General features: G+C 65.1%; 1 protein-coding gene across 1 annotated transcript; it reads left to right on the top strand.

Moving 5' to 3' along the window:
• The first annotated feature begins 1,177 nt into the window (after window positions 1-1,177).
• On the top strand, window positions 1,178-10,838 carry AIRE (autoimmune regulator). The gene is made up of 14 exons (XM_072739674.1): window positions 1,178-1,372; window positions 1,826-2,000; window positions 2,229-2,384; window positions 2,704-2,775; window positions 3,295-3,408; window positions 4,169-4,311; window positions 4,406-4,489; window positions 5,372-5,487; window positions 6,495-6,594; window positions 6,988-7,170; window positions 7,637-7,752; window positions 7,837-7,936; window positions 9,449-9,517; window positions 10,446-10,838. The coding sequence occupies exons 1-14, from the start codon at window positions 1,223-1,225 to the stop codon at window positions 10,524-10,526; spliced, it is 1,659 nt and encodes a 552-aa protein (XP_072595775.1). The 5' UTR covers window positions 1,178-1,222; the 3' UTR covers window positions 10,527-10,838.
• The last annotated feature ends 5,348 nt before the right edge of the window (window positions 10,839-16,186 follow it).

Here is a 16,186-nt window from a genome sequence, read left to right as displayed (position 1 = left end):
AAATGCCGGGCCCCGCCCCTGCCCGTGGCTCTGCAGCCTGGCCGCCCGACAGCCGCTCCCTGTGACCCTGGCCCCTCTGCCCAGGCCATGTGGGGCCACCATGGGGCCAGTGCCCTTGCAGGTCCCGGTCCCCTGCCCCTAACACCACGGCCTGGGATGCATGTCCCCCTCTGCGCACCCCCCCAGGACGGCTTCCCCACTGCCTGACACCACCGTCCAGCCTCGGACACAGCCCCAGGAAGCTCCTGGGCGTTGCTGCCCCGGGCTGTGAGCGGCCGAGCACAGGAGCCCCTGGGGCCCACGCTCAGGCACATCGGTCCGCAGCTCAGCTGCCTTGTCCACCTGGAGGAAGGGGGGTAGGTGGCACCTGGGTCCCTCAGGGCGATGTGCTCGGGCTAAAGATGAGGGTGGCTGAGTCTCAGAGAGGAAAGCAACTCGCCCGGCATCACACGGCCTCCGGGCAATGCCCAGTGCTGTGCCCAAGGGCACCCAGTCCGCCCTCAGACAGGCGCTCCTCCTCCCCCTGACCCTCCTACGTCCCAGGTCCTGGGCCCCGGGCAGCGGACGTGGTCATGCCCACTCCCCACAGGGACCCTGAGTGCTGGGGCCCCTGGGCAGCCCCTGCAGGTGTCCGGGAGCTGGGCCTCGGGTGAGGTAGAGGGCACCCGTGCTGGCTGTCTCCCATGTGAACGGAACCACCGTTCAGGAATCGGGGGGCCTCCCAGCCCTCCCACTAGAGGGGTCAGGCTCTGGTCCGGAAGCTTCCTTTACAAAGGACAGAGAAGCCAACCACCTGCTGGCAGGTGTGGAATTCAAGTTTCCGTTCCTGCCCCTCCCTCCGGCCCTGATTGGCTCTGGGGACACACAGCCTTTGCTCTTTCCACCGGGAGTCGGGGAATCGGCTATAATAGAGACTGGGTGCTGGCTGGGCTCAGCCCTGCAGACGCGCCTGCCCAGGTGAGCCCGCCCAGGTGAGCCTGCCCACATGCACCCACCCAGGTGAACCTGACCAGGTGAGCCCGTCCAGGTGCCCCCCCACCCAGGTGCCCCCACCCAGGTGCCCCCACCCAGGTGCTCCCGCTCAGGTGTCCGGCAGGGCAGGGCCAGCACGGGCCGGGAGGCAGAGATGGCCCAGGCGCTCCACAAGTCCAGTGGCACCTCGAGGCCACGGGACCCCAGGCGGGGAGAGGGGGCCTCCAGCCCTTTGCCCCCAGACCCTGCGATGGTGGGCGAGGCCCGGGCCGGCGGGGACGCGGGGCTGCGCCGCCTCCTGAGGCTGCACCGCACGGAGATCGCCATGGCTGTGGACTGCGCTTTCCCGCTGCTGCACGCGCTGGCCGACCACGACGTGGTCCCCGAGGACAAGTTCCAGGTGGGCCCCGACCCGCACCCCCCACGCCCCCTAGCCTGCCCCAAGCCCTGCCCTGCCCTTGAGCCTGGGGCAATGTCTGGGAAGACAAGTTCCAGGGGGGCCCCGCCCCCAGGTCCCCTCGAGGGGGGTTGAGGGGGTTGGGATGGGGCTGTGGGTGTGAAGAGGGGACGGGGCAGCGTCTCCGGGACAAGCTCCCGCGCCTCTCCAACGCCCTGCCAGCCCTCCTGAAGCTGCCCTCCAAGCCGGGGTGAGGTCCCCAAAGAGGAGATCCAGGCGGCCTCCCGCCCCCAGCACCCCCGGGGAACCCCACGCCCCCGCCAGCCAGGGGCATGGGCAGGTGCTGGGTCACCTGCAGCAACCTCTGGGCTGGTGGATGGCAGGAAGTCGGGGGGCTGGGGGCCTGGGGGGCAGGAGGCAGGAGGCAGGACCTCCCACTCCCCACGCTCGCTTCAGGAGACCCTGCGTCTGAAGGAGAAGGAAGGCTGCCCGCAGGCCTTCCACGCGCTCCTCTCGTGGCTCCTGACCCAGGACGCGGCTGCCATCCTGGACTTCTGGAGGGTTCTGTTTAAGGACTACAATGTGGAGAGATACGCCCGGCTGCAGCCCATCCTAGACAGCTTCCCCAAAGGTCGGGGGGAGCCGGGGTCCTGCGGGGCTCAACCTCCACGTTGGGGGCCGGGTGGCTGGGGTCGTCCCAGCTGGATGGCAGAGGGAAGGTCGGGGCGGGGGGTGTTAAGGAGCCCCCCACGTTGCCTAGGACCGTCCCGCCTCCCGAGAGCCGATGGGCTGAGGTCTTGCCCGCCTCCCAAGGTGTGGGTCCTGGTGTCGAGGCTCGGTCCCTGCTTGCACCCTGCAGACGTGGACCTCAGCCAGCCCCGGAAGGGGAGGAAGCCCCCACCAGGTTCCAAGGCCACGGCGCTGCTGCCCAGACCCCCTGCCAAGAGGAAGGTTCCGGAGGAGCCCAGGGCCACCCCGCCAGCAGCACTGTCTCCAAGGGTCACCTCTAGCCCAGGTACCTAGTTGGAGGAGCCAATGGGCCGCAGATGGCCCTGGGGAGCCCGCCACCACCTGACCACACCCCCCAGCTGGGCCCCTCTGGATCCTTAGGGGGGTGGGCCTAGCCGTCCCCTGTTGTCCCAGGAGCCCGGAAGCAGGCAGGCGGGTGTGACCTCCTTTTTCTGGTTGTGGACAGCAGCGCCCAGGAAAGCAAGGGCATCCACGGGAGCTGGGGAAGCACCCCGGGGGCTCTCTTGCCCGCCCCCCGCACCGCCCTTGGCCGCAGGTATTGGCCACGAGGGCGACGAGGCCAGGCTGTGCGGCTCCCCCTGCAGGCTCCCAGGCCAAGGCCAAGCCCAGGAAGCCCGAGAGCAGCGCAGAGCCGCAGCGCCTCCCGCTGGGGAACGGTGAGCCAGGCCCGGGGGCTCCCCCGCGGGGGCAGGTTGGGGAGGAGGGACCCCTGGGGTGCTGACCTAGCGCCTCACCCCAGAGCCTCGGCTGGACAGACGCACCGGGAAAGAGGAGGCTCCTCTTTCAGCCCATGTACGCCTGGCCCCTTCCCGTCCCCTCCTCGCCCCAGAGTGGGGGACCCCGGAGACCCCCTAGGGTCACCTGACCTAAGGGCGGGCCTGGGAACTCTGCCCCCCTCCACGCCCTGGGATCCCTGCTCGTCCTGCCCGCGGCGTCCGCCTGGCTCACACAGCAGCGCCCATACTGCACACCCCGTGCACACACACGCACATGCTCACGCGTGCATAGCGCACATACCCATGGCTGTCTGTCTGTCTGTCCTGCCCCGGGCGGAAGGAAAGGAGGATTCCACAGCCCAGGCACCTCTTGCCACCCCCTTGCCTGCAGGAAAGAGGTGCTCAGGGGTCCTCTTTCCAATGGATGACCCCCCCCCCACCTGGTGCTCCCTTCCCCAGGAATTCAGACCATGTCCACTTCGGTCCAGAGAGCCGTGACCATGTCGTCCGGGGATGTCCCAGGAGCCTGTGGGGCCCTGGAGGGGATCCTCATCCAGCAGGTGTTTGAGTCAGGTAGACGGCGCTGCCAGAGGGCATGCAGGCCCCCTGGATCCGTGTCCCTCCTCAGCACCTGGCGGTGACCACATCCTGGGTCACCTCTGCCCACCTGGACGGGCCCCTAGGGGTCTTGGTTCTCCAGCGGGACGGCCTGCAGCGCCTTCCCGCCCCCGCACCGCCTCCCTCCCCTCTGTCTGGGCTGGGCTCCGGCCGCCGGGATGCCAGGACAGCCAGGGGCGTGGGCCCTGCTCTCACCCCCCAGGGAGGGTGCCCAGGGCCCGCGCCAGTTCAGCAGGGCAGTTATAACCACTGGCCACAAACTGGGCAGCTTAACCCAACAGGAGATCCAGAGGCCAAGTGTCCAGAGGCCCTAGGGCAGGGGCTTCCGTGCCGTCCGGCTGCTGGCCGCTGCACCTTTGTCACTGCAGACTCCGCCTCCAAGCCAGGCTCTTGTCCCCATGCCTGTGTCCTCTCGGTCGGACTCAGTGTCCCTTGGGAGCCCGTCTTAGCTAATCCCCCCTATAAAGACCCTGCTTCCAAAGACGTCTGCACTCCGAGATTCCAGGTGGATGGGAATTTGGTGGACAGGCTTCACCCAGTACAGCCCCCGCAGAAGAGCCGTCCTGTGCCCAGGATGCGGGCCCGGAGCCCGGGGGGCCGGGTGGGGTGGGGGAGGAGCGGCAGCACGTGGCAGGGCGCCCAGCCTCCCCCTGCCTGCACCCGGCGCCCAGGCCAGAGTGCGGCCGAGCGGGGGCCAGCCAGCCTCTCCTCCCAGGTGGCTCCAAGAAGTGCATCCAGGTCGGGGGGGAGTTTTATACTCCCAGCAAGTTCGAAGACCCCAGTGGGGGGAAGAACAGGACCCGTAGCAGCGGCCTGAAGACCCTGGTCCGGGCCAAGGGGGCCCAGGCTTCTGCCCCCGTAAGCACGGCCCCTGACACCCGCCCCCAGCACGCCCAGGGCTCAGCTGGGGCTGTGCCCAGCTCACTCTGGTGACCCTCCCTCTGGTCCCCAGGAAGGTGGAGGTGACCCGAGAGCAGGCCAGCCGGGCAGGGTACATGCCCCTCCTGCCCTCCCTAGCGAGCCCCAGCTCCAGCAGGTAATGCCCAGGCCCCGGTGGCAGGGACGGGGGGATCTCCTTCACCTTCACGGATGGTTCTCAGGGTGGCCCATCCGCCACTTTGCTGCTTGACCGGGGCCCTTGCTTGGATGGTGAGGACAGAGGCCTAAGCTTCTGTTCACAGAGTAGAGCCTTTTTGTTTTTTAAATAATATTTTTTCTGATAACACACAATTGTAAAATTTCAAATAAGTCAGAGAAAATAAGTCCTACCAGGCTTTTACCACCACAGGGCTGGTCGGGGCGCCAGCTGTCCTTTGTCTCACAGAGGGCTGGTGGATGGGGACGTGGCCCCTGCTGGGGGCCAGGAAGCTGAGCATTGAGCACGTTGTGGGGCTCCCAGCACAGACCCAGGCGCCCCTCGCCCACGCCAGGCGCTGAGCCCCGGGCCCCCAGGAAGGAGCAGGACGCGTGCCCGCCCCCCAGGAGCCCCCAGCCGGCTGGCGGGGCAGCGGGCAGTATCACTGCACACGGCTGCCTGCCCTGGTGGGCTTCCGGAGGAGGTGGCGCCATGCGGGCTGGGGTGCAGGCAGGTGGCACCGGGCCCAGTGGGTGCCTGGGAGGAAGGGGCGGTGTGGGGCTAGGCGTGCCGCATAGGGGCCGCCCGGAGCACGGTGCCCACGAGAAACTGGGCTTTTGGAAGGCTCAGCCTTCCCAGGACGGACGGCCCGGCCCCGGGGTGCGTGGTGGGCACCAGAGGCTGGGGGGGCGGGCAGGGAGCCGGCGTCCGCCAGCGGGGAGCAGGCCGGGGACTCGCGCACCCCCAGGGAGCGCCTGCCGGGGCTGTTCTGAGGGGCTCTTGGGGAGGGCGCTGCCCCAGCCCGGGATCCTCCAGAGGATGCGTGTGTCCGGCCCGTGTCAGAAGAACGAGGACGAGTGCGCCGTGTGCCGGGACGGCGGGGAGCTCATCTGCTGTGACGGCTGCCCCCGGGCCTTCCACCTGGCCTGCCTGTCCCCGCCGCTCCACGACATTCCCAGGTGAGCCCGGCACCCGGGTCAGCCTGGCCACCCCCCACCTGCCCTCATGGCCGTGTCTACCCATCTGCCCCCTGAGTAGGAGGCTGCCCAGAAGGGTCCCCGTTCCACGGCTGGGAAGTGGGGCCCCCCGGGAGGGAGGCAGTGGGGCTGGGGCCTCCCACCCGCCTCCCCGTGTGGCCACACTGCCCCCCCCCACCCCCAGCCTGGCCAGCAGGGCCCCAGGGGGCAGAGAAGCAGAATGAAGGTCCCCCATCCTGTCCCATCTCACCACACACCCCGCCCAAACCCCCAGCCGGGCCCCCCTCCAGGGAAGGTCCTACCACAAGTCAGGCTGAGCGGGTGCCCGTCCCTGGCAGGGCGCCGGCCCTCCCGGCCCTGCCCACTACCACCAGCTCCCTCGGGTCACCGCAGCCAGCGGGGGAGAGCCCAGGCAGGAGAAATGACACCCCCAGCCCTGGCCCTGCCCAGCCCCCTGAGTGGCCTTGGCCAGGTCACCCGTCTCTGAGCCCCAGATGCTCTTCACTAACGCGGGGCCATCCCTCAGCTCCAGCTTCCTTCCTGCCCTCGACCCCGTCCCCCCCGCTGGCCGCCATCCCCCTTGTGGAAATGTGGGTGGCCCGGGGCTATAAACACCCCAGTTCTCCCCAGTTCTCCGAGGTCCCACTGACAGGGTGGGGCCCATGAGAGCCACGCACAGGCCGCTCCAGGTTAGCTGGGGTCCGGGGTTCTGGGGCTCATCAGGAAGCTCTCAGAGGGGACGCCGACCGTGCCGGCGAGGGCCCCCCCAGGGCTAACCTTCCCCGTATCCCGGGCTCTCCTGCTGACGGGCTGGGGCAGCGCTTCCATTGTGCCTCTGCCCACCGTCCTGCCTGGGCCTCAGTTTCCCCATCTGGAAAAGGGAAGGGGTGACTTGGAGGAGCCTCGGGCCTCCGCTGCCCTGTGTGTTTGGGAGTCTACTGTCCCTTCTGCTGGCCTTGCATGACCCTGGCTGGTGACCGGGCGAGCAGTGGGACCTGGAGGTGCTCCAGCTGCCTCCAGGGGAGAGCCCAGCGGGACGTGCCCCGGGCTGAGGAGCCCCCGCCCCAGGAGCCACCTGCGGAGACCCCGGTACGCACCAGCCCCCTCCAGGGCCCTGTGTCCGGTCTTCCAACTGCTCTTGTGGGCCATAGACCCTGCACCCCTGTCCATGGCCTGGCCTCGTCACTTTGGCCGTCTGCACTGGGAAGTGGCCCCACAATGGCCCGTTTCTCAGGGCTGGCCCAGGGGCCTCTGCTCTGCCCAGGTATACAGCCCGTGAGGGCCGCACACGCCCCGTCTTCAGATGGGGACAGGCTCAAGGACCTTGCTAAGGGCACAGAGCCAGCATCTGCACCCAAACCCCAGGGTGGGGTCCCCCACACCAGCTCCCGGGGTTCCCAGGGTCCTGGCGATACGGGCCTCCCTGGGGGGTGCTGTGCAAGTGCCCTGGGGCCTCGCCAAGCACTGATCCTCTGGTTCTAGGTCCTCTTGGGACTGAGGCTGGCAGGAGAAGAGGCGAAGGGCCCGTCCAGGGAGCCCCCAGCCGGGATGGATGCTGCTGGCCCCTACAAGCACCCGCTGGCCCCACCTCCTGCAGCCCCCTCGCCGGTGCTGGAACCCTCAGCCCTGCGCCCCCTACTGTGTGTGGGTCCCGAGGGGCAGCAGGTGAGGAGGTGCTGGGGGGTAGCCCGTCTTCTGGGAGCCAGGACCTGCACAGCCGCCAGGTGGAGCTCTGACATGCAGGGCGTTGGGAGGGGGGGGAGGCTTGGGGTCCAGGCCGAGCCAGACTGGCCACGGTGAGGGCGGCCCCGGGGTTGGGTGCTGGGAGGAGCACACCCGGCACGAGGGTGGAGGGCTCTGAAGTGCGGGGCAGAAGTGATGGTCCGTCCCTGATCCTGAAGCCCCTACCTCCGACCGTCACCCTCCAGGACCCACAACAAGGAGGACGGCCCGTCCTGTTGGGGAGTCCCAGTGCCCCAGACCCTCCTGCATTTTCTGGGGGGGGCGGTTCTGGTGTCCCCTTGACCAGCCCCAGGGGCCCACCAAGGGGGAGCAGGTCTCGGGGCTGCAGCCCCAAGGTGCCCGGTGTCCCTGAGCTCCCCGCCCCCAGTCACCGCGCTGCTCCCCGCAGGGCCCGGCGGCGCGGTGCGGCGTGTGCGGGGACGGCTCGGATGTGCTGCGGTGCACGCACTGCGCCGCCGCCTTCCACTGGCGCTGCCACTTCCCCGGGGGCGCCCCCCGGCCAGGGTGAGTGCGGCGGCGGGGAGTGGGGCGCAGGGCCAGGGGGTCACCGCGGGCCGCCAGCCCGACCCCCTCCTCCGCTGTGTGCAGGGCCCCACGCTGCCGCTCCTGCTCCGGAGACGCCGGCCCGGCCCCCGGCGACGGGGCGCCCGCCTCGACCCCCGCCCGTGCTGCGCCTGGGCCTGCCAAGGTCAGTGCTGCCCGGGGAGGTGGGGACCCCGGGGGCTGGAGCAGGGGACGCTCTGTGTGCCAGCTTCCCGGGGGTGAACATGCCCTGGGCCGTGGGTTGTGTGTGTAAATAGCCGCCTTCATGGTAACGTCTACCTGAAAGGGCATTGGTGGCATGAGATGGCAGTGGGATGCCCCTGTTCCCTGGTGACCCGGCCCTGCCCTCAGTGCCCCCTCTCCCAGCCCCTGGGGTGCACCTGCCCCTGGAGGGGTGGCGGCGAGAAGGCGCCCAGCAGGGATGAGCAAGCGCGCGTGACGCCCAGTGTGACCCCGCCTGGGCTCCTGGTCCTCCAGCAGTGACCGCCCGGGAGCCAGCGGGAGCCCCTGGGGACAGCTGGCTCTCTGCGGTCTTTGTCTGCCTTCCTGCTGAGCTGCAGTCCTCCTGGGGCTCCCTCAGAACTTGGGGGGTGGGAGTCCTGTGTGCCCCTGCAGGAGCCTCCGGGTGGCACCTCTTCCCCGGGCCTTCCCGACCGGGTCCCTGCCCCCAGAAGAACCTCTGAGGCCCTGGGGGAGGCGAGGAGTCCCGCCCCCATCCGTGGCCCATCCTCCTTCCCAGCCACACCGCACCCCCCAGCACTCTGAGCCTGAGCGGGAACCCGGCTTGGGGGGCCAAGGCCCTGCCCATGAGGGGGCTCACCGGCAACCCCAAGGCTTGGCCCGCACCTGCCTGCTGCAGCGTGGAAGCCTCCCATCACCCCGCCCCTCCGCACTGCCCGTGCTCAAGCCCTCTCAGGGGGACCCCTGCTCCCCCACCAGGAGGGGTCCTTCCCTCCAGAAGACGCTCTTCACGGACACCTGGGCTCTTTGCTCTTAAACGCAGACTCCTTTCTTGTCCTTGAGATGGAGAGCGCAGTGACCTTGGAGAGGAACACGTGCCAGCCCCTTAGCCCCTCCCCCAGCCCCACTCCCTACGGGAGAATGTGGGTGTGGCCCCATCCCTCCCTGGGTGCCCTGCACACCCCGAGGCTGTGCTCCTCCCTCACCGCCTGGGTGCTGTGGCCTCCCAGGGCCTGTGTTTATGAGCTGAGACTCGGCTCTTTCGTGCCAGTCCTCTGTGGCTCATGCCCTGCTCTGACCCCCTCCCCAGGGGCGCCGTGGGCCCTGGTAGCCTTTGTGGGGTGGTTGAGTGGCTGGCATCGGACCAGGGACTTCCCTCTCGGGGCCTGTTTCTCCACCCATGACAGGCTCCCTTCGAGCTGGTTCTCTGAGTTGCCTGGCTCTCCCCGGACGGCAGCGTGTAGCAGGTGGAGGCTGGCGGGCCTGGGGGCCTCGGGCAACCAGCTGCCAGCGGTGCCAGGGCCCTCGCAGGCAGCCCCACGCTCACTCATGCCCACCCTGCCTGTGCCCAGCACCCTGGGAGGAGTGCCACCGCACCCCCCAGGCCCCTGTGGCCTCTGCAGGGTGTCCTGCTCTGTTTCGGGGTTCCCTAGCAGGGGTGCCGAGATTGGGCTGACCCTCCTCTCCTGGGGTCCAGGCAGGTGACGGCTCCGCTGGGCACGAGCCGGTTCTACACAGAGACGACCTGGAGTCCCTCCTAAACGAGGTAATGCACCTCCGGGCTGGGCCTCCGCCTGCACCTCCTCCTCTACAACCCCCCAAAGCCTCCGGGGGGCTGGGAGGTGCCCCCCCCCCGGCCGTGCCAAGCACCACAGGCCAGACTGCTTCAGGCACGTGCAGGAGCCACAAGCACACCAAGGGGCCTAGAGGGGACCCTGAGTCCTTGCGGCTCCTAGCCCTGACCCCAGGTCCCGAGGGCCTGGATCCTGGGGGGCTGGGGGGCTGCACAACCTCGGGGCAGGGCGGGCGGGCGTCCCGGACCTCTCACTGCCCCCATCAACCCAGGCTCTTCTCCCTTTGGTGAACAGCTACACTGGCTGGGAAGGAACTGGGGCTTTCTGGGGTTCTGTCTCTCTTTGACGGGAGGTCAGACTCCTCCAGCCACCCCCACACCCAGGAGGCCGACATGTGGTATCTGCGGGCCGTGGGGCCCCTCCCTGTGTGCTGGGCTGGACACAGGAGGGTCCCAGACAGTGCGGGGATTTTGGGGGGGACCCCAGGCGCTGGATGAGGGCCCTGGAGCTGTGGCGGGAGTGGCCGCCCGAGACCGTTGGAGGAAGGGGGGAAGACTCCCCAGCCCCTTCGGGGGTGCAGGCACCCCATCTTGCTGGAATATTGGGCCTCCTTGTGACTCCCCCCATCCTGTGGGGTGCCAGGGCCCTGAGCACAGTGAGGGCAGGAGCTGGCCCTGCCTCGCAGCCCCGGGGCAAGGAGGCCATGCCCTGTGCCCCCGGGATGCTATGATGGAGCACTGTGTGAGGAGTCCATGTCTCGCGGTGCCTCAGGCCTCAGTTTCCCTACCTCTGGAAAGGAGGGTCAGATGCTCATGACTCCCGCAGGCCCCGGCGGCCAGGGCGTGCCCAGTGTGCCCCGGAGCCTTGGCAGGTGCGAGGCTCCGCTCTGCTGTCTTGCAGCACTCCTTCGACGGCATCCTGCAGTGGGCCATCCAGAGCATGTCCCGGCCGCTGGCCGAGGCGCCCCCCTTCCCCTCCTGAGCCAGGAGGCCGGGGTCTGCGGGGCAGCGCTGGGGGAGGGGAGGCCCCGCAGATGCCGCCTCAGCCGAGAGCGGACCCCCTCCCGCCTCGGGATCCACGGATGCCGGTGCGTTCCCGCTCGTGCTCACGGTGACCTGCTGCGGGAGGGGCCGGGGGACGCACTCCCCACCCCGGGAGCTGGCCAGGTTAGGACCCAGGAAACCTGGAAGGTCCGGGTGGCGTCCACGCTCGGCTCATCGGCACGGCCCGTGCTCGTGGACACACAAGGCATCGCGTGTCCTCAAATAAAAAGCTCCTCCTGTGGGGTCTCGACATGCTGTCCGTGGGGTGTGTTTGCTCGGGCGGCTCTGGGCCCCCCCGCATTTCTGGTGCCCGAAGGGTAGGCCGCGCCGGCGGGAAGGGAGCTCACCGTAAGGGAGGGCCCAGCCTGGGTACCCCCTTACACTCAGGCTCCTCCTCCTGAGGACTTGAGCCCCTGAGGCCCTGACCCCCCTCCATCCGACCACGCCGTGGGCCACACGGCTTTGTGGGCTCCCCCGCCAGGCGGCACAGCAATGACCGGAGCGGCTGCTGTCCAGGCGGGGCCCCGAGCTGTGACCCCCCCAGCTGTCACGCGTCTGCCTGGTCTCGGCTCTCCTCCTGTGGGGGTGGAGGTTGGTCTTGCTCGTCGGGCACGGGAACGACGGCCGCCTCTGTACCAGCCTGCGGTGCGCGTCCAGCAAACCAGGAGCAGGCCCACGCTGGATGAGCCAGCCGTGGACGCCGGCGGCGGGGGCCCCGCCCTGCACCTGCCACGTGGGTTACCCTCAGTGGCTCAAACGGTAGCCACTCGGTCCCGGGGGCCGGACGCCCGGGGTCCAGGCGTGGGCAGGGCTGGCTCCTCCAGGGCCCCTCTCCTGGGCGTGTGGACACCTCCCTCTGCCCGGGGTCTCCCCTGGTGGCCCTCCTTGTCTCATGGGGACCCTGGTCAGACTGGGTTAGGACCCACCCTCGTGACCTCGTTTTAACCGAATCACCTCTGTAAGACCCTGTCTCCAAACGCCGTCACGTTCCGAGGTGCTGGGGGCGGCCCTCAGTGGGAGTCCTGGCGGGGGCATGGCCCAGTGCCCCCAGCTCGGGGTTTCTTCTCAGTCCTCCATCCGCCCTGCAGTACGTCACCTGCTCCCTGGCTGTACCTCCCACGTCCTGGGGCTGTGTTCCGGCCTGAGCCCGACCTCCCTGCCCTGCTGGTCCCCCGGAGAAGTCCCTTGCCGTTGTTAGCAAGTGTCCTGGAAACTTTTTTCTATTTTTTAAAAGATTTATTTGGGGATCCCCGGGTGGCTCAGCGGTTTAGCACCTGCCTTTGGCCCGGGGCCTGATCCTGGAGACCCGGGATCCAGTCCCACGTCGGGCTCCCTGCATGGAGCCTGCTTCTCCCTCTGCCTGTGTCTCTGCCTCTCTCTCTGTGTCTCTCATGAATAAATAAATAAAATATTTAAAAAAAGATTTATTTATTTTGGAGCGGGGGAAGGACAGAGGCAGAGGGAGAGAGAATCTCGAGCAGATCCCATGCTAAGCAAGGAGCCTGACCAGGGCTCTATCCCATGACCCCAAGATCATGACCCTGAGATCACGACCCCAAGATCACAACCTGAGCCCAAAGCAACTGTTGGATGTTCAACCGACTGTGCCACCCAGGTGCCCCCGAGACACATTTTCCTTCAGCGGGGACATGACTGGGTATCGGCTCTTCCAGTCCACAGATGCAGCAAAGCCCATGGACACATGGGCCCTCGGTTGGAGGCTCAGTTGTCACCGATTCAAAATTATTAACGATTTATGAGCAAAGGGTCACTTGGTGCTGCCCTGCAGCCAGTCCTGCCCTGAGGTGCCTGGTCCTGTGTGGCGGACGCGGTGGGCTGGGCTGGTTGAGGGTCGGGGGTGTCGCTAACAGGTGGGTGAAGGGCCTGGTGCCCGTGGAATTGCCTGGCGGGCTCGGGAAAAGCCAGGATTTCTGGGCACAGACTGAATGTAGCAAAGCAGGGCTGGAGCTCCTGCCCATAATCCGGACTAGAATGAACTCGTGCCTCGAACACGGGCCCTGGGCAGGACCTCTGGAGCCACTCGGCTGCGACCCTGGTGCTTTAAAGACACTTTTGGGGGGCCACACCTCTGCCAATGTTCAGGGGACTCTGAAAGCCCCTCTGGGAGGGGTCTCACGGGGCCGCAGGGACGGGCCAGGCTGCTCCGCCTGCAGAGTTCCTTCAGCCGCCCACCCTCAAACTGGCTGGAAGCTGCCGGAGAACTGGCGAGTCCACGTGATGTGCTCCACGCGGCCCAGCCAAGCGCCCCAACCCCTGCAGAGACATACGGGCCAGAGCAAGCCCCTCCCGTGTGAGGAGGGCAGCTGCATCCCGTCCCGCGGAGGCCCCTCGTTCCCGCCCACAGCCACCTGTCCTCCCATCACGGCACACCCCCTTTGTGACCTTCTTTTGTCCAGTTACCTGCTCACCGCCTGTCCCCTCCGGACCGTGTGCGCTAGGGGCCATCCGCGTTGCAGTCGGCGCGGAGACCAGGCTGACCAGTGCAGGGCCGCGTGGCAAATACTTGCAGAATTAGCGAGTCTGACTTTGAAAGGGAACCAGACATTCAGCATTCAGGGACTGTTTTGAGAAACAATGTCACAGCCACAGATTGGGATGTTATCCAGGAATAGAAATGATGAGTACACGCCTGGGGGCCCAAGCAGATGAGCATTAATATAAGTTAAGTTTGTTTACTTAACTTACAATGTTTATATATTTATATTACAGGCTCAATATCCCTGTGCGCACACATAGGAGTTTAGAGTACGTGCACGTGTAAGGAGAGAAGGTATAGAGTGTGTGGAAGGATGCATAGGACAGGAGCATGTACGTATGTGGATACGTGCATGCATGTGTGTGCACGTGTGTGTGTGTGTGTGTGTGTGCACGTGCACGGGGAGAAGTACCAGGAGAAAACATTGAACAATGAACACAGGGTTTTGTTTTTTTTTTTAAAAGATTTTGTTTATTTATTCATGAGAGACACAGGGAGAGAGGCAGAGACACAGACAGAGGGAGAAGCAGGCTCCATGCAGGGAGCCCGATGCAGGACTTGATCCCAGAACCCCGGGGTTATGCCCTGAGCCGAAGGCAGACGCTTAACCGCCGAGCCACCCAGGGGCCCTGAACACAGGTTGTTATTGCAGGGATTATGGATGATTTTTCCTTTGTAAATATTTTTGTCATTCAGATTATTTTTATTTTTGTAAGATTTTATTTATTTATTCACGAGAGACACAGAGAGAGAGAGAGAGAGGCAGAGACACAGGCAGAGGGAGAAGCAGGCCCAACGCAGGGGGCCCAGTTTGGGACTCGATCCCGGGTCCCCAGGATCACACCCTGGACTGAAGTTGGTGCTAAACCGCTGAGCCACCCGGGCTGCCCCAGATTATTTTTAAATACCTGTAAGAGTATGATTTCTGAGAGGCACATCTGCACTTCACGCTGGACATGCTTACCCAGGGCTGGGAGTCCCTGTGCGTGGGTGGTCGCCCACCCCGGCCCCAAGCCTAGGCCTGCTGGTCTCTCGACACACCTGTGCGCAAGTGAGTGAATGAGTGAGTGGATGAGCACCTCCTTGCTCTCCGACATTTCAGCGTGATGCTTCCTACCTCAGAGGTGGGACTCCTGCTCCCTGTTCTCTGAGCAGCCCTCGTCCTGCCCGCAGGAGCTGAGCGGCCGCCCTGCCACTGCCGAAGGGCCGCCCAGGAGGATGGGGCGGGCCACCCAAGTGGACCTCCATGAAGGGGATGTCCAGCCTGGCTGGCACCAACACCGTCCCACCCTACATCCCCAGGCTTTCTGGTTGGGCCTCCTAAATACCCCACAGATCCTGCTTTGCCGTCACCACCCTATAACCGACCAGCACTGCTTGTGCATCACATGTTTCGGCTTGGATCCTGAGCTGATCACCCCTGGTCCTGAGGCCTTGGCAGATGTACCTGGTGGGGACCCTACCTCGGTGGAGGGGTGGGGGCAAGCCAGCTGAGAAGCAGGTGGAGAGACCCACAGCTCCTTTCTCACCCCAGCAGAGGTTGGGAGGCCTATTATCTGGAGGGGGCACACAGTGTCTGGATCTGAGAATGCCACAAACAGTTGAGGCGGCAGCTCGACACTGAATGCACATGGTCAGGTCACCTCAGGCACCTCTCTTCATTAAGCTCCAGACAAGAGATGGGAAGATTCTTCTCGAACCTGACCAGCCTATAGAGACAATGGTCCTGGGGAGTTCCCCAACAAGTGGCCCAGTAAGCTCACCCTACAAGGCCCAATGACTGTAAGTCACGTGTCATGGAGGTTTCACAGACATTAGGAAGGCCTCTCACGTGGCCGAGACCAGGACAAGCAAAAAGAAAGAAAGCCACATGGATGAAAGAAGAGACCCGGAAGGGAGCAGAGAATGTTTAAAAATGCAAAGAAACTGGCAAGATCCTTGGGGAGATGGGCCCTCTATTTATGAAACAAGAACAGGATTCTGTTAAAAGGAACAGTCAGAGAACAGCAGCTGTTGGAAGTCAAAACCATGCCCGCAGACACAGGGAACGTCGCGCAAGGTCAGGATAGCAAGTGGAGGAAATCCCTCTGAACATAGAGCAGAAACGAGTCAGAAAATAGGCGAGTACAGGTCATACATGGAGGTGGTCTGCCCAGGATCCACGCTGTAAATGGCAGGAGCTCCCAGAAGAGGAAAGGGGAAAGCGGAGCGGAAGAAGTCTTTGGTGAAACACCTCAAGAACTTGTCCCAGACAGAAAATGCGCACCGCTGCACTGGGAGGAGGCAGTGGTGCCCACCCCAGCGGTGGGAGGCAGACCCACACCGGGCACCTCATCGTGGCATCCCATGACACCTGGGCAAGGAAGAGTCTACAAACACTGGGTCGTGTGCACATGATGGAGTCATGCCACACATTCCTTGATACCTGTGTCCTCAAGAGGGGGAGCTCTATACCTCTCTCCTTAAGCGTGGGTTGAATTTAGCAACCTGTTTCTGGTGAATAGAATGTGCTGGAAGGGCCCTATGTGACTCCTGAGGCTAGGTCATCAAAAGCACTATGGCTTTCCCCTCGGATGGCTTTTTCTGGGGGAAGCCAGTGGCATGTTTGAGGACACTGAAGCAGGCCTGTGGTGAGGGCCCGCCCACAGCCATGTGCAGGTGCCATCCCGGAAGCAGCCCCTCCAGCCCCCGTTGAGCCTGCAGATGATGCAGACGCCCTCATGAGAGCTCCCGAACCACCCTGTGGAGCCGCTCTCTAAGCCCTGGCTCAGAAACCATGAGAGAGTAAAAAGCAAGAAAATGGTGAACAGAAACATGAGCGTATCGGTTTCCCTGGAGGGAACATACGGTGTCTTGTTCACAGTGTTTATCCGGGATTCAGTGTTTGCTGCATTCGTATATTCCACGGTTCAGTAAGACGGGTGGTCTCTGTTCACACTCACCACTCCCCCCGGCCCCCTGCCCCCTGCCAAGCCCAAAGCTCTGCTCTTTCCCAATATTTCATATAATGGAATTATTTTTTTTGCGGCAAGAACATTTTAAAATTTTCAATTACCCTCTTTATTCATTATTATCATCATTATTTGTGATAAAAAGACTTA

This window comes from Vulpes vulpes, chromosome 15 (assembly GCF_048418805.1).
Source record: "Vulpes vulpes isolate BD-2025 chromosome 15, VulVul3, whole genome shotgun sequence".
In the NCBI taxonomy this organism is placed as follows: Eukaryota; Metazoa; Chordata; class Mammalia; order Carnivora; family Canidae; genus Vulpes; species Vulpes vulpes.
The sequence above is the reverse complement of the archived record's forward strand: the minus strand, read 5'-3'. Positions and strand labels throughout refer to the sequence as shown.

Coding starts and splice junctions, on each gene's coding strand:
- AIRE (XM_072739674.1), top strand. CDS start 1,223: ATGGTGGGCGAGGCCCGGGCCGGCGGGGACGCGGGGCTGCGCCGCCTC. Junction 1,373..1,825: donor TCCCCGAGGACAAGTTCCAG/GTGGGCCCCGAC, acceptor CGCTCGCTTCAG/GAGACCCTGCGTCTGAAGGA. Junction 9,518..10,445: donor TGGAGTCCCTCCTAAACGAG/GTAATGCACCTC, acceptor GCTGTCTTGCAG/CACTCCTTCGACGGCATCCT.